A 24,819-nucleotide genomic window follows, 5' to 3' on the forward strand; every position below is an offset into this window, starting at 1 on the left:
TAGTTAACGTACCAATAGTGAACGTACCAATAGTGAACGTACCAATAGTTAACGTACCAATAGTTAACGTACCAATAGTTAACGTGCCAATAGTTAACGTGCCAATAGTTAACGTGCCAATAGTTAATGTACCAATAGTTAAAGTACCAATAGTTAACGTGCCAATAGTGAACGTGCCAATAGTTAATGTACCAATAGTTAACGTACCAATAGTGAACGTGCCAATAGTTAATGTACCCATAGTTAATGTACCAATAGTGAACGTGCCAATAGTTAATGTACCAATAGTGAACGTGCCAATAGTTAATGTACCAATAGTTAACGTACCAATAGTGAACGTGCCAATAGTTAATGTACCCATAGTTAATGTACCAATAGTGAACGTGCCAATAGTTAATGTACCAATAGTGAACGTGCCAATAGTGAACGTGCCAATAGTGAACGTGCCAATAGTTAGTTAACGTGCCAATGGTTAACGTGCCAATAGTGAACGTACCAATAGTGAACGTACCAATAGTGAACGTACCAATAGTGAACGTGCCAATAGTTAGTTAACGTGCCAATGGTTAACGTGCCAATAGTGAACGTACCAATAGTGAACGTACCAATAGTGAACGTGCCAATAGTTAGTTAACGTACCAGTAGTTAACGTACCAATGGTTAACGTACCAATGGTTAACGTACCAATGGTTAACGTGCCAATAGTTAACGTGCCAATAGTTAACGTGCCAATAGTGAACGTACCAAGAGTTAGTCAACGTACCAATAGTTAGTAAACGTACCAATAGTTAGTTAACGTGCCAATAGTTAGTTAACGTGCCAATAGTTAGTTAACGTGCCAATAGTTAACGTACCAATAGTTAACGTACCAATAGTAAACGTGCCAATAGTTAACGTACCAAGAGTTAACGTACCAAGAGTTAGTCAACGTACCAATAGTTAACATGCCAGTAGTTAATGTACCAATAGTTGATGTGCCAATAGTTAACCTGCCAATAGTTAGTTAACGTGCCAATAGTTAACGTGCCAATAGTTAGTTAACGTGCCAATATTTAACGTGCCAATAGTTAGTTAACGTGCCAATAGTTAACGTGCCAATAGTTAACGTGCCAATAGTTAACCTGCCAATAGTTAACATGCCAGTAGTTAACGTGCCAATAGTTAGTTAACGTGCCAATAGTTAGTTAACATGCCATTAGTTAACGTGCCAATAGTTAGTTAACGTGCCATTAGTTAACGTGCCAATAGTTAGTTAACGTGCCAATAGTTAGTTAACATGCCATTAGTTAACGTGTCAATAGTTAGTTAACATGCCAGTAGTTAACGTGCCAATAGTTAGTTAACATGCCAGTAGTTAACGTGCCAATAGTTAGTTAACGTGCCAATAGTTAACGTACCAATAGTTAACGTGCCAATAGTGAATGTACCAATAGTTAACGTGCCAATAGTGAACGTGACAATAGTTAATGTACCAATAGTTAATGTACCAATAGTTCATGTACCAATAGTGAACGTGCCAATAGTTAACGTACCAATAGTTAACGTGCCAATAGTTAATGTGCCAATAGTTAATGTACCAATAGTTAACGTACCAATAGTGAACGTGCCAATAGTGAACGTACCAATAGTGAACGTGCCAATAGTGAACGTGCCAATAGTGAACGTGCCAATAGTTAGTTAACGTGCCAATGGTTAACGTGCCAATAGTGAACGTACCAATAGTGAACGTGCCAATAGTTAGTTAACGTACCAGTAGTTAACGTACCAATGGTTAACGTACCAATGGTTAACGTACCAATAGTTAACGTGCCAATAGTTAACGTGCCAATAGTGAACGTACCAAGAGTTAGTCAACGTACCAATAGTTAGTCAACGTACCAATAGTTAGTTAATGTGCCAATAGTTAGTTAACGTGCCAATAGTTAGTTAACGTGCCAATAGTTAACGTACCAATAGTTAACGTGCCAATAGTAAACGTGCCAATAGTTAACGTACCAAGAGTTAGTCAACGTACCAATAGTTAACATGCCAGTAGTTAATGTACCAATAGTTGATGTGCCAATAGTTAACCTGCCAATAGTTAACATGCCAATAGTTAGTTAACGTGCCAATAGTTAACGTGCCAATAGTTAACGTGCCAATAGTTAGTTAACGTGCCAATAGTTAGTTAACGTGCCAATATTTAACTTGCCAATAGTTAGTTAACGTGCCAATAGTTAGTTAACGTGCCAATAGTTAGTTAACGTACCAATAGTTAACGTACCAATAGTTAACGTGACAATAGTTAACCTGCCAATAGTTAACATGCCAGTAGTTAACATGCCAGTAGTTAACGTGCCAATAGTTAGTTAACGTACCAATAGTTAACATGCCAATAGTTAGTTAACGTGCCAATAGTTAGTTAACATGCCATTAGTTAACGTGCCAATAGTTAGTTAACGTGCCAATAGTTAGTTAACATGCCATTAGTTAACGTGCCAATAGTTAGTTAACGTGCCAATAGTTAACGTGCCAATAGTTAGTTAACATGCCAGTAGTTAACGTGCCAATAGTTAGTTAACATGCCAGTAGTTAACGTGCCAATAGTTAGTTAACATGCCAGTAGTTAACGTGCCAATAGTTAGTTAACGTGCCAATAGTTAACGTGCCAATAGTTAACCTGCCAATAGTTAACATGCCAGTAGTTAACGTGCCAATAGTTAGTTAACGTGCCAATAGTTAGTTAACGTGCCAATAGTTAGTTAACATGCCATTAGTTAACGTGCCAATAGTTAGTTAACGTGCCATTAGTTAACGTGCCAATAGGTAGTTAACGTGCCAATAGTTAGTTAACATGCCATTAGTTAACGTGCCAATAGTTAGTTAACGTGCCAATAGTTAGTTAACGTGCCAATAGTTAGTCAACGTGCCAATAGTTAGTCAACGTGCCAATAGTTAGTCAACGTGCCAATAGTTAGTTAACGTGCCAATAGTTAGTTAACGTGCCAATAGTTAGTTAACGTGCCATTAGTTAGTTAACGTGCCATTAGTTAACGTGCCAATAGTTAGTTAACATGCCAGTAGTTAACGTGCCAATAGTTAGTTAACATGCCAATAGTTAGCTAACGTGCCAATAGTTAGTTAACATGCCAATAGTTAGTTAACGTGCCAATAGTTAGTTAACGTGCCAATAGTTAACGTGCCAATAGTTAACGTGCCAATAGTTAACGTGCCAATAGTTAACGTGCCAATAGTTAATGTGCCAATACTTAATGTGCCAGTAGTTAATGTGCCAGTAGTTAACGTGCCAATAGTTAACGTGCCAATAGTTAGCTAACGTGCCAATAGTTAGTTAACGTGCCAATAGTTACTTAACGTGCCAATAGTTAGTTAACGTGCCAATAGTTAACGTACCAATAGTGAACGTGCCAGTAGTTAACGTGCCAGTAGTTAACGTGCCAATAGTTAACGTGCCAATAGTTAGCTAACGTGCCAATAGTTAGTTAACGTGCCAATAGTTACTTAACGTGCCAATAGTTAGTTAACGTGCCAATAGTTAACGTACCAATAGTGAACGTGCCAGTAGTTAACGTGCCAGTAGTTAACGTGCCAATAGTTAACGTGCCAATAGTTAACGTGCCAATAGTTAACGTACCAATAGCTAACGTGCCAATAGTTAGTTAACGTGCCAATAGTTAGCTAACATGCCAATAGTTAGTTAATGTGCCAGTAGTTAACGTGCCAATACTTAACGTGCCGTAGTTAACGTGCCAGTAGTTAACGTGCCAGTAGTTAACGTGCCAATAGTTAACGTGCCAATAGTTAGCTAACGTGCCAATAGTTAGCTAACGTGCCAATAGTTAGCTAACGTGCCAATAGTTAGCTAACGTGCCAATAGTTAGCTAACGTGCCAATAGTTAGTTAACGTGCCAATAGTTAGTTAACGTGCCAATAGTTAGTTAACGTACCAATAGTGAACGTACCAATAGTTAACGTGCCAATAGTTAACGTGCCAGTAGTTAACGTGCCAGTAGTTAACGTCCCAATAGTTAGTTAACGTACCAATAGTTAACGTGCCAGTAGTTAACGTACCAATAGTTAGTTAACGTGCCAATAGTTAACGTGCCAATAGTTAACGTACCAATAGTTAACGTACCAATAGTTAACGTGCCAATAGTTAGTTAACGTACCAATAGTTAGTTAACGTGCCAATAGTTAGTTAACGTGCCAATAGTTAGTTAACGTGCCAATAGTTAGTTAACGTACCAATAGTTAGTTAACGTACCAATAGTTAACGTACCAATAGTTAGTTAACATGCCAGTAGTTAACGTGTCAATAGTTAATAATGTACCAATAGTGAACGTGCCAATAGTTAACGTGCCAATAGTTAACGTGTCAATAGTTAATGTACCAATAGTTAAAATGCCAGTAGTTAACGTGCCAATAGTTAGTTCACGTACCAATAGTTAACGTGCCAATAGTTAGTTAACGTGCCAATAGTTAACGTGCCAATATTTAACGTGCCAATAGTTAACCTGCCAATAGTTAACGTGCCAATAGTTAACGTGCCAATAGTTAGTTAACGTGCCAATAGTTAACGTGCCAATACTTAATGTGCCAGTAGTTAACGTGCCAATAGTTAACGTGCCAATAGTTAGCTAACGTGCCAATAGTTAGTTAACGTGCCAATAGTTAGTTAACGTGCCAATAGTTAGTTAACGTGCCAATAGTTAGTTAACGTGCCAATAGTTAGTTAACGTGCCAATAGTTAACGTGCCAATAGTTAGTTAACGTGCCATTAGTTAACGTACCAATAGTTAGTTAACGTACCAATAGTGAACATACCAATAGTTAGTTAACGTGCCAATAGTTAACGTGCCAATAGTTAGTTAACGTGCCAATAATTAGTTAACATGCCAGTAGTTAACGTGCCAATAGTTAGTTAACATGCCAGTAGCTAACGTGCCAATAGTTAGTTAACGTGCCAATAGTTAACGTGCCAATAGTTAGTTAACGTACCAATAGTTAACGTACCAATAGTTAACGTACCAATAGTTAACGTGCCAATAGTAAACGTGCCAATAGTTAACGTACCAAGAGTTAGTCAACGTACCAATAGTTAACATGCCAGTAGTTAATGTACCAATAGTTAATGTACCAATTGTTGATGTGCCAATAGTTAACGTGCCAATAGTTAGTTAACGTGCCAATAGTTAGTTAACGTGCCAATATTTAACTTGCCAATAGTTAGTTAACGTGCCAATAGTTAACGTGCCAATAGTTAGTTAACGTACCAATAGTTAACGTACCAATAGTTAACCTGCCAATAGTTAACATGCCAGTAGTTAACGTGCCAATAGTTAGTTAACGTACCAATAGTTAACATGCCAATAGTTAGCTAACGTGCCAATAGTTAGCTAACGTGCCAATAGTTAGCTAACGTGCCAATAGTTAGTTAACATGCCAATAGTTAGTTAACATGCCAATAGTTAGTTAACGTGCCAATAGTTAGTTAACGTACCAATAGTGAACGTACCAATAGTTAACGTGCCAATAGTTAACGTGCCAATAGTTAGTTAACGTACCAATAGTTAACGTGCCAATAGTTAGTTAACGTGCCAATAGTTAACGTACCAATAGTTAACGTGCCAATAGTTAGTTAACGTACCAATAGTTAGTTAACGTACCAATAGTTAGTTAACGTGCCAATAGTTAGTTAACGTGCCAATAGTTAGTTAACGTGCCAATAGTTAGTTAACGTACCAATAGTTAACGTACCAATAGTTAGTTAACATGCCAGTAGTTAACGTGTCAATAGTTAATAATGTACCAATAGTGAACGTGCCAATAGTTAACGTGCCAATAGTTAACGTGTCAATAGTTAATGTACCAATAGTTAAAATGCCAGTAGTTAACGTACCAATAGTTAACGTGCCAATAGTTAACGTGCCAATATTTAACGTGCCAATATTTAACCTGCCAATAGTTAACCTGCCAATAGTTAACCTGCCAATAGTTAGTTAACGTGCCAGTAGTTAACGTGCCAATAGTTAACGTGCCAATAGTTAGCTAACGTGCCAATAGTTAGTTAACGTGCCAATAGTTAGTTAACGTGCCAATAGTTAGTTAACGTGCCAATAGTTAACGTGCCAATAGTTAGTTAACGTGCCATTAGTTAACGTACCAATAGTTAGTTAACGTACCAATAGTGAACATACCAATAGTTAGTTAACGTGCCAATAGTTAACGTGCCAATAGTTAGTTAACGTGCCAATAATTAGTTAACATGCCAGTAGTTAACGTGCCAATAGTTAGTTAACATGCCAGTAGCTAACGTGCCAATAGTTAGTTAACGTGCCAATAGTTAACGTGCCAATAGTTAGTTAACGTACCAATAGTTAACGTACCAATAGTTAACGTGCCAATAGTAAACGTGCCAATAGTTAACGTACCAAGAGTTAGTCAACGTACCAATAGTTAACATGCCAGTAGTTAATGTACCAATAGTTGATGTGCCAATAGTTAACGTGCCAATAGTTAGTTAACGTGCCAATAGTTAGTAAACGTGCCAATATTTAACGTGCCAATAGTTAGTTAACGTGCCAATAGTTAACGTGCCAATAGTTAGTTAACGTACCAATAGTTAACGTACCAATAGTTAACGTGCCAATAGTTAACGTGCCAATAGTTAGTTAACGTGCCAATAGTTAACATACCAATAGTTAACATACCAATAGTTAACGTTCCAATAGTTAGTTAACGTGCCAATAGTTAACGTGCCAATAGTTAATGTACCAATAGTGAACGTGCCAATAGTTAACGTACCAATAGTTAGTTAATGTGCCAATAGTTAACGTTCCAATAGTTAGTTAACGTGCCAATAGTTAACGTGCCAATAGTTAACGTACCAATAGTTAACGTGCCAATAGTTAACGTGCCAATAGTTAACGTGCCAATAGTTAACGTGCCAATAGTTAACGTGCCAATAGTTAGCTAACGTGCCAATAGTTAGCTAACGTGCCAATAGTTAGGTAACGTGCCAATAGTTAGTTAACGTGCCAATAGTTAGTTAACGTGCCAATAGTTAACGTGCCAATAGTTAATGTACCAATAGTTAGTTAACGTGCCAATAGTTAGTTAACGTGCCAATAGTTAACCTGCCAATAGTTAACGTGCCAATAGTTAACGTATCAATAGTTAACGTATCAATAGTTAACGTACCAATAGTTAACGTGCCAGTAGTTAACGTGCCAATAGTTAGTTAACGTGACAATAGTTAGTTAACGTGCCAATAGTTAGTTAACGTGCCAATAGTTAGTTAACGTGCCAATAGTTAGCTAACGTGCCAATAGTTAGCTAACGTGCCAATAGTTAGCTAACGTGCCAATAGTTAGCTAACGTGCCAATAGTTAGTTAACGTGCCAATAGTTAGTTAACGTGCCAATAGTTAACGTACCAATAGTTAACGTGCCAGTAGTTAACGTGCCAGTAGTTAACGTGCCAATAGTTAACGTGCCAATAGTTAACGTGCCAATAGTTAACGTGCCAGTAGTTAACGTGCCAATAGCTAACGTGCCAATAGTTAGTTAACGTGCCAATAGTTAGCTAACGTGCCAATAGTTAGCTAACGTGCCAATAGTTAGCTAACGTGCCAATAGTTAGCTAACGTGCCAATAGTTAGTTAACGTGCCAATAGTTAGTTAACGTGCCAATAGTTAACGTACCAATAGTTAACGTGCCAGTAGTTAACGTGCCAGTAGTTAACGTGCCAATAGTTAACGTGCCAATAGTTAACGTGCCAATAGTTAACGTGCCAGTAGTTAACGTGCCAATAGCTAACGTGCCAATAGTTAGTTAACGTGCCAATAGTTAGTTAACGTGCCAATAGTTAACGTGCCAATAGTTAACATGCCAATAGCTAACGTGCCAATAGTTAACGTGCCAATAGTTAGCTAACATGCCAATAGTTAGTTAATGTGCCAGTAGTTAACGTGTCAATAGTTAACGTGCCAATAGTTAACGTGCCAATAGTTAGTTAACGTGCCAATAGTTAACGTGCCAATAGTTAACATACCAATAGTTAACGTTCCAATAGTTAGTTAACGTGCCAATAGTTAACGTGCCAATAGTTAATGTACCAATAGTGAACGTGCCAATAGTTAACGTACCAATAGTGAACGTGCCAATAGTTAACGTACCAATAGTTAGTTAATGTGCCAATAGTTAACGTTCCAATAGTTAGTTAACGTGCCAATAGTTAGTTAACGTGCCAATAGTTAACGTGCCAATAGTTAACGTGCCAATAGTTAACGTGCCAATAGTTAGTTAACGTGCCAATAGTTAACGTGCCAATAGTTATCGTGCCAATAGTTAACGTGCCAATAGTTAACGTGCCAATAGTTAGTTAACGTGCCAATAGTTAACATGCCAATAGTTAACGTACCAAATCAATACCAGGAATCTACTGTCCGGTGACGTCATTGAAGACATTAGCTGCAGTGAGCAGTCCATTATGAAACCACCAGATATGACTGCTGTTGTCTAAGAGATGAGTGTGGCTGCTTCTCCAATGTGCACTTACTGTACCACCATCATCAATAATATACCAGACATTGACCCCTGTCTTCTTTCCCGACTCTCCCCTGAACGTGAAGAAATGTGAAGAAGCGAAAGTACGACCCCAACGCCAGCGCCATATAAGGTTGGAGGAGAGGCCAGCGGGCACAGAGGGAACCTTCTGGACTTCCTTAGTACTCTACAGCTGGACTGCACTTACTGCGGAGAATTTGTTTGGCATTAGAGATTTACTTGAAAAATACATAGAGGACAATTTAACATTATCCATCTTAGTCATGTAGAGATGTAGCCTTTTTCAACCCTAAAAACCCACCTAACAACCTCACCCACCTACCTAACAACCCACCTAACAACCCCACCCCCCTACCTAACAACCCACCTAACAGCCCCACCCACCTACCTAACAACCCACCTAACAGCCCCACCCCCCTACCTAACAACCCACTTAACAGCCCCACCCCCCTACCTAACAACCCACCTAACAACCCCACCCACCTACCTAACAACCCACCTAACAACCTCACCCACCTACCTAACAACCCACCTAACAACCTCACCCACCTACCTAACAACCCACCTAACAACCCCACCCCCCTACCTAACAACCCACTTAACAGCCCCACCCCCCTACCTAACAACCCACGTAACAGCCCCACCCCCCTACCTAACAACCCACCTAACAACCTCACCCCCCTACCTAACAACCCACCTAACAGCCCCACCCCCCTACCTAACAACCCACCTAACAACCTCACCCCCCTACCTAACAACCCACCTAACAGCCCCACCCCCTACCTAACAACCCACCTAACAGCCTCACCCCCTACCTAACAACCTACCTAACAGCCCCACCCCCCTACCTAACAACCCACCTAACAACCCCACCCCCCTACCTAACAACCCACCTAACAACCTCACCCCCCTACCTAACAACCCACCTAACAGCCCCACCCCCCCTACCTAACAACCCCATCCCCCACCTAACAACCCACCTAACAGCCCCACCCCCCTACCTAACAACCCCATCCCCCTACCTAACAACCCACCTAACAACCCCACCCACCTACCTAACAACCCAGGTAACAACCTCACCCACCTACCTAACAACCCCACCCACTTACCTAACAACCCAGCTAACAACCTCACCCACCTACCTAACAACCCACCTAACAACCCCACCCACCTACCTGACAACCCCACCCACCTCCCTAACAACCCACCTAACAACCCCACTCACCTACCTGACAACCCCACCCACCCACCCACCTGACAACCCCACCCACCCACCTAACAACCCCACCCACCCACCTAACAACCCCACCCACCTACCTAACAACCCCACCCACCTACCTAACAACCCCACCCACTCACCTAACAACCCCACTCACCTACCTAACAACCCCACCCACATACTAACAACCCCACCCACCTACCTAACAACCCCACCCACCTACCTAACAACCCCACCCACCTACCTAACAACCCCACCCACCTACCTAACAACCCCACCCACATACCTAACAACCCCACCCACCTACCTAACAACCCCACCCACCCACCTACCTAACAACACCACCCACCTACCTAACAACACCACCCACCTACCTACCTAACAACACCACCCACCTACCTAACAACACCACTCACCTAACAACCCCACCAATGGCGGACTGGCCGTCGGGAGCACCAGGACATTTCCCGGTGGCCTGAGGGTCGTTTTGGCCTGCCGTGAATAGTCAACTTGACCAGCGATAATATAGCAAGCAGGAATAAGTTGACGGAGAGTCCATAAATCAGGCGCGACACTCACACTCTCGCTGCAGTGTCCCCGTGCCAAAAATGACCTCAGGTCTCTCCACGACGCACATAGCAACCTTCTACCTGCTTCTCTACCGATAACATTTTAGACAAGTCGCACGGCGAAATGGACGGTGAGAAAAGGAAAAGTGGAGCAGAGAGGGAGAGAATAAAAAAGAGAAAGGCCCTTGCCACAGATGCAGCTAAATGCTGCAAAATAAGCGACATGTTCGCCAGTAAGGGACCAGGTCAGTCAAAAACACACACACACTGACACACACACGACACCCAGCATGGCTAGCTAAACCACACACACTGACACACACACGACACCCAGCATGGCTAGCTAAACCACACACACTGACACACACACGTCACCCAGCATGGCTAGCTAAACCACACACACTGACACACACACGACACCCAGCATGGCTAGCTAAACCACACACACTGACACACACACGACACCCAGCATGGCTAGCTAAACCACACACACTGACACACACACGTCACCCAGCATGGCTAGCTAAACCACACACACTGACACACACACGTCACCCAGCATGGCTAGCTAAACCACACACACTGACACACACACGACACCCAGCATGGCTAGCTAAACCACACACACTGACACACACACGTCACCCAGCATGGCTAGCTAAACCACACACACTGACACACACACGTCACCCAGCATGGCTAGCTAAACCACACACACTGACACACACACGTCACCCAGCATGGCTAGCTAAAACACACACACACGTCACCCAGCATGGCTAGCTAAGTAGCCTAGCTAATAATAGCGACACAACGGCAGGTAGGCTAAACAGTTTGCACGTCTTACGTCTTCTTGAAGGAATTATATCATAGCAATGAGTGCAACATAGTGATCATAATATGACATTGAAGACAATATGTTTCAACTAGTAAAAATAGTAAACCTAGACTATGGACTTGCCAGCATTCGATCATGACTCATACCACATAAGCTGGGGAAAGTGCACATACACTGTACAGCGAAACAGGCTACAGTAACATAACCATAATACATCCATGAACGGAACACAGTAGTCTGTGTGTCACAGCACAGGCAATGACTAAGATCATTAGCGCCATTAGTACAAGCATTACAAGTTACTACATTAATATACAGCTCTGGGAAAGATTAACAGACCACTCCAAATTAAGAGACCACTCTTCATTTTTTCCCAGAGCTGTATTAATGTAGCCTACTGATACACTAATGATAGTGAGTATGATAATAAGAGTATTTTCTTTGTAGGTGGAGAAGGAAGCAGCAGCATCACTAGAGCTTCAGGTGCTCCTGTAGAACCAGAGATGGTGGTCAGTACAGAGTCAGACTCAGAGCAGGAACCTTCAGGTACAACTTCAGAGCACAAACCTAAACATGTAGGCTATGATTTTACATTAATATGTGCTTTATTTATGAGATTATCAGTAGGACTGTAATCAGGGGGCCATACCTTGTACATTTGTATGTGCTATGATTGGTGTATTCCTAGTGAGTTTTTGAGGGTCCACCCATAGCCATAGCATACCTTAAACTCAGTGTTCAGATAGGCTATTTGTTGGTCAGTCCCAAATGTTTGCATTTTGTAATGTGGATGACTTTCTTCCCAGATGAACATAGTGGCCAAATGTATAACTAGTTTGGTACCCGTTACATCAACAAATAGGGTTAGCCTACAAATTAGTGGTCTGGTGGTTTCCGTGAACAGGGTGGCCTGGGATGGAGTCAAATTCCCGGCCTGAATTATTGTTTCAGTCCGCCCCTGAACCCCACCCACCTAAAAACCCCACCTATCTAACAACCCCACCACACCCACCTACCTAACAACCCCACCTATCTAACAACCCCACCCAACAACCCTACCACTTAACAACCCCACCCACCTACCTAACAACCCCACCACTTAACAACCCCACCCACCTACCTAACAACCCACCTAACAACCCCACCCACCTACCTAACAACCCAGCTAACAACCCCACCCACCTACCTAACAACCCCACCACTTAACAACCCCACCCACCTACCTAACAACCCCACCCACATACCTAACAACCCCACCCACATACCTAACAACCCCACCACTTAACATCCCCACCCACCTACCTAACAACCCAGCTAACATCCTCACCCACCTACCTAACAACCCCACCCACCTAACCCCACCCACCCACCTAACCCCACCCACCTAACCCCACCCACCTACCTACCTAACAACCCCACCCACTTACCTAACATCCCACCTAACAACCTCACCCACCCACCTAACAACCCTCCCACCTAACAACCCCACCCACTTACCTAACATCCCATCTAACATCCCCACCCACTTACCTAACATCCCACCTAACAACCCCCCCACCTAACAACCCCACCCACCTACCTAACAACCCACCTACCTAACAACCCAACTACCTAAAAACCCAACCACCTAACAACACCACCCTGATATCTATAGCCACAGAACTCCTCTCTTCTGATCGCCAGTCCACAGTGGTTCAGGCGGAAAACACACCATTCTATTGTCTCAGCAGGCATGATTTCCCTCACAGAGCGTGCAGCTCGCTTGCCCTGGCATGCGGAGCCCTCGCAAAGAACTGCATGGCTACCAAAGCTATGAACAGCACACAGCAAAAAAAGAGAAATCTACTGAATCATCAAATGGAGGAAATAGCCTCATAAAAATGGGAAATGCAGACCACATTCAATAAATGGACATATATACATTGGGCAAGATTGTACATAAAAGAGGAGCAAGAGTCCAGCTTCTGAATTATAACATATCATTTCTGCTTTGGGTTTACTTTAAGCATGTTGTATAGCGGGTGTTTATGGTAATGTTAATGTAAAACAGTAACGGAATTATGATTTGGTCCAAAATGCTATAGATAACCAGAGAATGTAATGATCTACCTATTAGGTGTTCAGCAAAGTTATCACTCGTTACACACTGTATTTATCCAATATAGAGGTCAAGGGTCAGGGTCAGTATACATGGGATAGAGCAGAGTTCGGATTTAGGGGTGTCTCCTCTAGAGGTCAGATTTAGGGGTGTCTTCTCCAGAGGACAGATTTAGGGGTGTCTACACTAGAGGTCAGATTTAGGGGTGTCTTCTTCAGAGGTCAGATTTAGGGGTGTCTTCTCCAGAGGTCAGATTTAGGGGTGCTTCTCTAAAGGTCAGATTGAGGGGTATACAGTACATGTGTCTTCTCTAAAGGTCAGGGCATAGTAATAATGACAAAAAGATAGATCACACATGATACAGTCTATGAATGACGTCATCGGGTTCCTTAAGCACTTCCAGTAGTAACTCAAAATCCAAAGAATCAATCACGTGGAATGTTTGGATGTTGTCGCACACAGAGCACTTTCCCCATAGTCTGTGTGCCTCTCTCTCCCAGTGCTGCAGACAGACACACAGTGTGTCCCTGCAGACTAGTTCCACCTGTCTGATCAGGTGGCATCACTATTTAACAGTCCTCATCAACACCCACTATTCTGGCTGGCTTGTGCTCTCATAAACTCTTACTAGAAATCAAGTTCAGCTCTGCTGGTACGCTGCATGTATTCACACTATAGTGGGCTTATAATTCTATAAGGGAGTCCCAAAATCCGCAAGATAAAATATGCTGCTAAAGATAGGTGCATGTCAACAAACAAAATATTTATCTTTTATTTCTATGCAAAGAAAGATATTGCACAAACGTATGGGGTTATTACATGTAATAATGATATCAGTATAAACATGGAATAAAAACCTGTGCGAATCAGACAACCTTTTGTATTCAGCTATTCCCACATCTCATTTCATTTCGCTTCAAAGCACTGAAATAAAGAATGACAATGCATAATTAAACCAACATGTCCAAGTGAAAAGCGGAAGAGCATCCTTTTACATTTGTTAAATCGAAGAAAATATATATTTTGTGTGTTTTTCAACCTATCTAAAATGACTATTCTAAATCTGACATACTGTATGTGCCGAAGCCTCAACAGGTTACTTTTCCAGGACTTTAGTTTCCAGCTGACAGACAGACAGCTGGTGTGTTCCAGGTGCTGCCATAGCACTGGCATTGTGTAAACCTCCATGTTAGTCATCATCTCGTGTCCCTATCAACACTGCATCACGTACAGTTGGACTGACGAATAAACGACTGAAATATTTTATCCAAGAACCTCTGTCTTTCTTATGAGAGTACTAGTAGTACACATCTGGCCTAAATTATACAGGCAATGTACACCATAAACGAGTTTAGAGCAGCTGTTGTTTTGCACTTGATTCTGTATATAAATCCATCATGTGATACTGTCCATATCTTGGTCTCAGACGTGTTGAATAGGAACATGAATGTGAGTGTATTATAAATATGTAGGCCCCATGTCATGAAAAGAAAACGGCATCATCAGCCAGGAAGTGCAGCTCAAACTCCTGTAAGTGAAGTCTTCCAAAGTGAAGATGCTTCTGTCACACATGTACAGTATAACAACCGCTTTCCTCATGTTTATACCATCTAAATGAATAGAGAGCCCTGAACTTCCTTCTTATAATCAGTCTATCATTTTAATTTGAACTTTACTATTCCTAATTTGTACCCTGACGCGATTGCTTTCCTTTATTTGAAAGACAATTCTTGTGTCTTCTTATCCAACCTGGTCTCAGAGCATTTTGTATTATTCTGTACGTAAATCCGAGACGTTCCATTTAGTATGATATGATACGTTTCGTATGGTATGTATTAATTTGTGGACGTCCGTCACTCATTTCGTATGATATGTTACGAATTACAATTTGGATTACACCAAATACAACGGGTGTAGACTTTACCGTGAAATGCTTGCTTACGAGCCCTTCCCAACGATGAAGAGTTAAACATTTATAATTAAAATAGAAAACACAAAGAGCCTCCCGAGTGGTGCAGCGGTCCAAGGTACTGCATTGCAGTGTTGCGGCGTCAATACAGCTTGGGGTTTGATCACAACCAGTTGTGACCGGGAGTCCCATAGGGCGGCGCACAATAGGTCCAGCGTTGTCCAGGTTAGGGGAGGGTTTGGCCGGGGGGGTTTACTTGGCTTATTGCGCTCTAGTGACTCCTTGTGGCGGGCCGGGCGCCTGCATGCTGACTTAAGGTCATCAGTTGAAAGGTGTTTCCTCCAACACATTGCTGCAGCTGGCTTCCGGGTTAAGCGAGCGGATGTTATGAAGCGCGGTTTGGAGAAGGAGGCCTGACTCGACCTTGGCCCCTCCCGAGGCCGTTGGGGAGTTCGCAGCGATGAGACAAGATCGTAATATCCCGAAATTGGGGAGAAAAAGGGGGTAACATTACAAAAAAAAAAAAAAAAAAGATTTAATAACACAAGAGGTACACAAGAATGGAGCTACATACAGGGAGTACCAGTACCAGATCAATGTGGAGCTATATACAGGGAGTACCAGTACCAGATCAATGTGGAGCTATATACAGGGAGTACCAGTACCAGATCAATGTGGAGCTATATACAGGGAGTACCAGTACCAGATCAATGTGGAGCTATATACAGGGAGTACCAGATCAATGTGGAGCTATATACAGGGAGTACCAGTACCAGATCAATGTGGAGCTATATACAGGGAGTACCAGTACCAGATCAATGTGGAGCTATATACAGGAAGTACCAGTACCAGATCAATGTGGAGCTATATACAGGGAGTACCAGTACCAGATCAATGTGGAGCTATATACAGGGAGTACCAGATCAATGTGGAGCTATATACAGGGAGTACCAGTACCAGATCAATGTAGAGCTATATACAGGGAGTACCAGGTCAATGTGGAGCTATATACAGGGAGTACCAGTACCAGATCAATGTGGAGCTATATACAGGGAGTACCAGTACCAGATCAATGTGGAGCTATATACAGGAAGTACCAGTACCAGATCAATGTGGAGCTATAGACAGGGAGTACCAGGGTTACGAGATATATGAGGTAGATATGTACATGAAGGCAGGGTAAAGATAATAGACATCAGGATAGATAATAATAAGAGTAAAATAAAGAACAGAGTAGCAGCAGCAAATTAAGAGTGTAAAAGTGTGTGTGTATGTGTGAGTGTATATATAGTGTGTATATACAGTATAGTCTTGTGAGTGTGCATAGAGTCAGTGCAAGATAGTCTGGGTAACCATCAACTATTGAGCAGTCTTATGGCTTGGGGGTAGAAGCTGTCTCGGAGCCTGTTGGTCTGAGAGCCAATGCTCTGGTACCGTTTGCCGGACGGTAGCAGAGTGAACAGTCTATGGTTTGGGTGGCTGGAGTCTGGCAATTTTTGGGGCCTTCCTCTGACACCACCTGGTATAGAAGACCTGGATGGCAGGGAGCTCGGCACCCGTGATGTACTGGGCTGTCCACATTACCCTCTGTAGCGCTTTTTGGCCGGGTGTAGTGGATTTGCCATACCAGGTGATGCTGCAGCCAGTCAAGATGCGTTCTATGGTGCAGCTGTAGAATTTTTTGAGGGCCCTTGCCAAATAATTTCAGCCTCCTGAAGGGCAAGAGGTGCTGTCGTTACCCTCTTCACGACTCTGTGGGTTTGTGTGGACCATGTTAATTCCTTAGTGATGTGGAAAATGAGGAACTTGAAGCTCTCGACCCCCTCCACTACAGCCCCGTCGATGTGAATGGGGGCGTGCTCGCCCCTCTTTCTCCTGTAGTCCATGTTCAGCTGCTTGACAAAGATAAGTTTTTATTATTTCACAGACAACCTTTAGACTGAATATTGATTAATTGTCCCCATGGGGCATAAAATGTGGTTTAACCCATTTATGTTGCGTAACATACTGTCTTGTCAACAATTCAATCATGTTTTTCACCAAAGTAAGTATTTTGAATAAAAACTACATGTACCCTATTCTTAGTCCACTGTACTTTTTACTGACATATCAATCACCTGGTTAAGCACATTTTTACAAGATTCTTGCTTTTTAGTCTTTTTACATTTTGACTACTTATTTTCATATTCCTACTATTCAAGGACTCTACTAACAGGAATGGTGCTATATTAATCCCTCACCAATTGAATTCCTGCCTTTTATCCAACATCTCATTACAGCCCTCTGAATGTGCAAAGTTAGAGTCTCACAACACTGAACTGCAGCAACCCAAAACAAAACAAATGATGTTAATTGATGCTGGAGGGCTGGGGGAGTTGACCAATCAGGTGCATGTGAAGATTTTGTTCATATCCAGTTCTAAATCCACTGTCAAAATATGCTCTACCAGCCAGTTGAGGACAGGGTTAAAGGGCAACTCCACCACTTTTCAACATCATTTTCATTATCTCCAGCACAATACCACTGTATACATGTGTGAAAACGATGCATTTCTACTTTTTGTAGAAAGAAAATATATAAAAGTTCAAAAGTTCTACCGGATGACGTCATCAAAAGTTAGAACATATTAAAAACAGTGATTTTCAAAAAAAACGATGAGATTTGTGGGGACGTGGCTAACAAGAAAATAACCCTCCCTCTGGCTTGAAACTCTGTGTGGGTTTTGAAAAACCCCGTGTTTTCTTTTTATCCAACCCTGTGATGTCACAGAGATCTTCCTTCTCATCTTTCTAACCACAGATCATAGAAACATAAATGTGTAGACAATGGTTTGCTGCTGGAGAAAATGAATATGAGGTTGAAAAGTGGTGGAATTTCCCCTTTTTAATGCTTTAACTGATTGAATCTAGGCCTTTTCTCTCCATTTTACAGTTTGGGCATGGATACTTTTTAATAGGAGGCATCCTCGGCTCTGTCTGTGTGTACAGGACACACGCTGATCTGGTGCCTCCTTAGACAGTGTGCTGTGAGATGCTAACCACTATGTTGTGTGTTGATGTACACTGAACAAAAACATAAACACAACATGCAACAATTTCAAAGATTTTACTGAGTTACAGGTCATATAAGGAAATCGGTCAATTGAAATAAATAAATTAGGCCCTAATCTATGGATTTCACATAGCTGGGAATACAGATATGCATCTGTTGGTGACAAATACTTTTAAAAACAAAGTAGGGGCGTGGATCAGAAAACCAGTCAGTATCTGGTGTGACCACCATTTTCTTCATGCAGCGCAACACATCCCCTTCACATAGAGTTGATCAGGCTGTTGATTGTGGCCTGTAGAATGTTGTCCCACTACTCTTCAATGGCTGTGCGAAGTTGATGGATATTGGCGGGAACTGGAACATGCTGTCATACACGTCGATCCAGAACATCCCAAACATGCTCAATTGGTGACATGTCTGGTGAGGCCATGGAAGAACTGAGACATTTTAAGTTTCCAGGAATTGTGTACAGATCCTTGCGACATGTGGGCGTGAATTATCATGCTGAAACATGAGGTGATGGTGGCGGATGAATGGCACGACAATGGGCCTCAGGATCTCGTCACAGTATCTCTGTACATTCAAATTGCCATCAATAAAATGCAACTGTGTTCATTGTCCATAGCTTATGCCTGCCAATACCATAACCCAACCATGGGGCAATCTGTTCACAATGTTGACATCAGCAAACCACTCGCCCACACAACGCCATGCATGCTGTCTGCCATCTGCACGGTTTAGTTCAAACCCGGGATTCATCCGTGAAGAGCACACTTCTCCAGGGTGCCAGTGGCCATCGAAGGTAAGCATTTGCCCAATTAAGTTGGTTACGACGCCAAACTGCAGTCAAAATGATCCACCAACAGTAACTCTTGAACTGTTCAATCTAGAGACACCAAACTAACATTCATATGTTAAAGGCCCAATGATCTAGAGACACCAAACTAACATTCATATGTTAAAGGCCCAATGATCTAGAGACACCAAACTAACATTCATATGTTAAAGGCCCAATGATCTAGAGACACCAAACTAACATTCATATGTTAAAGGCCCAATGATCTAGAGACACCAAACTAACATTCATATGTTAAAGGCCCAATGATCTAGAGACACCAAACTAACATTCATATGTTAAAGGCCCAATGCAGATGTTTTTATATCAATATCAAATCATTTCTGGGTAACAAAACAGTACCTTTTGTAATAGATATCCATAAAAATGGGCTAAAATTGTTTTTAGCAAAATACTTTTTCTCAAGCAAGAATTTTGCTAGGACTGTCTGGGAATGGTCTGAGTGGGGAGGGAAAAACTAAAACTAGTTTGGAACGCTCTTTGTTATTTATCTATCAACCAATTTACTGCATGGTGATATCATAGCATATAGCATAGCATATAACCTGCATAGCATATAACCTGCTGATTATAAGGTCCTGTGTAGATTGTATTTTCAACCAGCAACTATCAGGAAATAAACACTGATCAAATGTTTTCACACTTTTACAGTGTTAGTTTAATCAGCTGTTGTAAAATATGATATAGAAACACAGGAAAACGGAGTTTTGACTGCACTGGGCCTTTGTAAGGCTTTCCTAACCTTCAAGACAAGGGTTGCATTCCAAACACTTAACAGACACTCCACTCAGCCCTCAAATTAAGTGGACACTTCTAATGACGTATCGTTACGTCTGACAAGTATACACTTGCAGGGTAAGGGAGGAAGAATTGATTTTTAAATGGACCACCCTTGCCCGGAAATTTGTCATCCCACGACGATTGTGTTTTCTAGTGATTGGCATTCCAGCTCTTTTCAGTGAGCCGGCTCGTTCGGCTCAGCTCACCATAAAGAGACGGCTCTTTTGGCTCCCAAACGGCTCTTTAAAAAATATATATGTTTTGTATTTTTTCAAGTCAAACAGTTTGCGATAGTTTGACTATGATTGGTGTTAAAACAATTGTAATTAAATTATTACATTAAATCATACTCTGCCTTCAGCACAATGTATTTAAAAATGAATTGGTTTGTTATGAAAAAGAATGCTATAGAACATTTGCATTTAAAGTATAACTTTTTAATGTATATAAACAAAGTGCATATAAATGTAACAATTCAAAACTGCTCATATACATATATAATACTGGATTAAATAATGATGTAGTAATAACTGCTTACTGTACCTCTCTCCACTGATCTCCACAGTGACCTGCTCAAAGGGTTCCAGGACTCTGCACACCTCCTCCACCACCTCCCATTCCTCTTGGGTCAGAGCATCAACAGGTGCATTGACAATGGCCAGGGTAGAGATGATGGCATCCTTTGACTCAAGAAACCGCTTCAACGTATAAAATGTTGAATTCCACTTTGTAGTGCAGTCTTGTTTAGGCCTCAGCTCAGGCATCACCATCTGGCGTTGTGTAGACTTTAGTTTTTCAGCACCTACTGTGCTCCTGTGGAAGTATTCCACAGCTGCTTTCACTTTGGCTCCCAAACAGTGGGCTTCATCACCTTCAGAGCATCTCTTACAATCAGGTTGATTGTGTGGCCAAGAAGTGGATGAAGGGTCCATTTAAAAAACATTAATGGCTTTGGTTATGTTAGCTGCATTGTTTAGTTCAGTTTAGTTTATTCATTTGACCATTTTAAAAAACAAGCACACATAAAACCTGAAAAAGCCATTCATGCACATGAATAAAACCATGGAGGATAACACAATACAGTCTGGGACTTATTTCCATTGTGGTCCTCTTGAGACAAGATGGAACACAGTACGGCAGTGAAATAATAAAACAAAAACATAGAAGAAGAACATCCATCTCATCATTCCAGTTACATCATAGGGGTTATTCATATGGGCACAGAGGACATCAATCATATTTTTACCTTATTTTTAAAGCTGTCCAGAGAGGACGTTGTTTTTATAGCAGAGGCTCCACTATACAAGACAGTACCTTTCCCAGCATTTCTCCTGAACCTGTAGAAGAACACATCAGCAACACCTGATCTGTGTGCATCCCTAACACGAGGAAAGTAATCACTTAGATATCTGGGCGCAGAACCATAAATATCATAAATGTCAACCAAACCCAGTCTAATCTGGGACACCCTAGCCTCAACAGGTAGCCAGTTGAGTTTCTGAAAGCAGCTCCTGCCTATGTGAGTACGTGGACTCACCTTTAATACTACCCTGATCAGCTTATTCTGGGCTATCTGGAGCTTCCCCTTCATAAGTTTAGATAAGCCCCCAAACCAGGAAGTACTAGCGTAGTCAAAATGGCATTGAATGAGGGCAGTAGCTAGCACTTTCATGGAGTCCTTATCAAGCAGCTTGGACTTTCTAGCCAAAAACTTAGTCCTGGCGTTAACCTTCACCTAGCACCTTAGTGGCCATGCTCACACCTCCCAAGCTTCCATCAAGGATACATCCCAAGTAGCTAACAGAGGTTTTAGTAGTCAGCACCTCACCCCCTAACTCCACTCTGATTTCAGACGACCTACACAATTTAGGTCTGGATCCAAAAATAATTGCTTCAGTTTTCCCTAAGTGCAGAGATAGCTTATTATCTCCAAGCCATTTGCTAATGTTAGTAAGCTCTGTGCTAAGTATGCTTTCCAACATAGTTTTACTTTTATGAGACACCAGAAGTGTAGTCATCCACATAAAGAAAAATACGGCAAGAACAAGGATCTTTCATATCATTAATACACAATAAAAACAGCAGGGGCCCAAGCACGCTCCCCTGCGGAACGCCACAACTCATTGGTTTTGCCTGAGACAGTGAACCATTAACCTCTACTACTTGCTCCCTTCCTGATCAATAGGACTTTACCCAGCCTAGAGGGATACTGTTTAACCCCAGTGCCTCCAGTTTGGAGATTAGGAGACAGTGGTTAACTGTATCAAAGACCTTCTGTAGGTCAAGCAGTACCACTCCACACAGATTTCCCTCATCAATCTCTTTCCTGATGAAGTCAGTCAAGTAAAGTACACATGAATCAGTGGAGTATGTTTTTCTAAAACCCGACTGAAAATCATACATTAGACCCTGTTTTTCAACATATTCATACATTTGCTCATGTACAATTCTCTCTAGGATCTTTGATGTTACACAGAGGATAGATACAAGCCTATAATTCCAGGGTCAGACTTTATCCCCTTCTTATACAGAGGTATAACTTTAGCTTGTTTCATGTCCCTGGGAAAGGTGCCTTGTTCAAGAGAGAGATTAACGATATGTGTAATACAAGGGTCAATTTGCTCAGCACAGTCTATTAGAAACCTTGCAGGAACATTATCCAGGCCTGTGGCTTTGGAGCATTTAAGCTCTGCCAGCATACTGACTATTTTGGCTGTTGCTACTTTTGCAAAAGAAAAAGAGTTTGGCTGAACCCCTAACTTTACATAATACTTCTTGACTTGGTTGCTTCCATACAAACCAGAAGTGGTGGGCAGCTTGCTAACCAGCTCATTGGCAACCTCTGCTTTTTCATATACCATCTCACCCCTGATGTTCAGTCCAATACTGTTTCATTTGTTTTTGGTAGTACTACTACAGCCTAGTTCCTTAAATGATTTCCAAAGCTTTTTAGGGTCATTGTTGTTTTCAATTATTTTCTCAGCAAAGTAACCCCTCTTAGCTTCATCCATCCTGCTCTGTGCTTCATTTCTGTGACGTTTATATAGGACAAAAATCATGCTGCTCTTGAGAGTTCTTAAATTTCTTAAAGGCCTTATTCCTTGCTTGGATAGATTCTAGAAGCTCATGATTAAACCAAGGGCTAGATCTCTGCTTTACCCTGACCTGTCTAATGTGAGCCATCACATTCACCACATCAAGGAATCTACATTTAAAGACTTCCCAGGCACTGTCTACCCCTACACTACCTAGCACAGGTGATCAGTAAATTTTACCCACTTCCTCCCTAAACTTTTCTACACAGTATTTTTTGAGTCCTCTGGTTCTAACGGTTTTGTGTCACTTAAATATATCTTTAAAAATCCTCCTTGTGCAAGATGTAATAAAATGATCACTGATTCCATAGACTATTACTCCACTCTGCGATATTTTAGATTTATCAGACACCAATATTAAGTCAATTGTACTTTGCACTGTTTCACATATCCTGGTGGGATTTTTTATCATTTGGGTCAGAGCAAGTGATCTACAAAAGTGCATAAATACATTGTGGGTTGGGCTATTCTTTTTGCAGATATCAGTATTGAAATCCCCTAACAAAATGATTTCCTTCAACAGGGTATCATTACAGTTTGACAACACAATTTCAAGACCATAGAATGCATTATGCTTGGGCGGCCTATAACACACCCCCAACAAAATCGGCTTGGTTTTGGGAAGGCAGATATTCAGCCAGACAATCTCCAGATCAGCGTTTAAATCCGATCTGACGTTAAAAGCAATGTCTGATCTTACAAACGCACATATTCCCCCACCATTCCGATTCCGATCCTTCCTGACAACAGAGTAATTACCTCTCAATTTCTGAGTCACAAACAGATGAATCCAACCATGTCTCAGTAAAACATAAAACACCCACCTCTGATTTGCAAACCAACAGGCGTATCTCATCGATCTTCGGTAGTAGGCTTCGGACGTTTAAGTGCACAAAATGTAAGCCCTTCTTCCCAAAGGCCTCATTGAATTCCCAATCTACTTGTAGCTCGCCTCCCACTGCGCTGCCATCTTCCCCCTGCCCTGCCTCCGGTGGCCTCTCTGTCGCCATGGAGCACCCCTCCCCAGGTGCCACTCCATCGTCCTCACCACCGTGTCCCCCGTCACTCGCCTCTGGTTGCCTCCGCTCCGCTGTGGACCCCCCCTCCTCCGGTGCACTCTCCACTCTCGGTAAGTCCTCTGGTCCCACTACACCTTCAATGCTCACACACCCCGCGGGTACAGCACACCGACAGCAACGGTAAGCTTCATTGACCCCTTGCCCAAAGCTAGAATCGCTGCATTTTAGATGAATCCACTGTGCACATTTCAAACATACCAAAGCTTTGCTGTTACTCTTTATCCACCGTTCGCAAGAGGAGCATAGGCTGTTTGATGGGGTTCGAGATAAAGTGGGGTCCAGGGATTTGATGGATATCACCCGATAAGAGAAGGCATAGAGTTATTATAACATCTCCACCATTAATTTGCGATTTCAGACTGGATTTAGATGATCGTTTTGGTTTGTGCCAAGGTGCTATGAAAGTTCGGTACATAACATTCCTTCCAAATCCGAAGTGCTGGATGCCATCAAGCGTGTTTGCATGACTGAGAAGTTGCTGAGAATTTACTCTTCTTTCATCTAAATAGCAGATGCAATTATTTCCAGGTTGCTAACAGACCACTTTTCCCTCTACTTGCCATTCTCTGGCCACTCTCAACAGTTCCTCTGCCAAGTTCTCTGAGGTGTGTTTCTGTCACTGAACTCAAAGCAGTCCAGAAGACAGCTAGACATTGAAAAATCTTCAATGAAGTGACATGTGGTTACCCTTGATGTCAAGCAGTCAGTGGCAAACTGCAGTAGCTTTTTGGACTCTTTCCCACACTGAAGCCTGTG

At 41.9% G+C, this 24,819-nt stretch overlaps 1 protein-coding gene across 3 annotated transcripts in view; it reads left to right on the forward strand.

Annotated features, from left to right (window-relative positions):
- LOC106582460 (disintegrin and metalloproteinase domain-containing protein 23) overlaps positions 1–8,955 on the forward strand; it is a 49,240-nt gene extending 40,285 nt beyond the window's left edge. Inside the window, exon 27 of one of the 3 annotated variants that reach the window (XR_006761236.1) lies at positions 8,635–8,953. Coding sequence is in view for 1 of the 3 variants with exons in the window: in XM_014165597.2 (XP_014021072.2) it covers positions 8,635–8,680 (46 nt within the window). In the remaining 2 variants the exon portion in view is untranslated. Of the gene's footprint in view, positions 1–8,634 lie in introns of all 3 variants that reach the window. The other 2 variants (XR_006761235.1, XM_014165597.2) reach the window with 2 other exon arrangements.
- Positions 8,956–24,819: the final 15,864 nt, after the last annotated feature.

This window comes from Salmo salar, chromosome ssa21 (genome assembly GCF_905237065.1).
Source record: "Salmo salar chromosome ssa21, Ssal_v3.1, whole genome shotgun sequence".
Classification (NCBI taxonomy): Eukaryota; Metazoa; Chordata; class Actinopteri; order Salmoniformes; family Salmonidae; genus Salmo; species Salmo salar.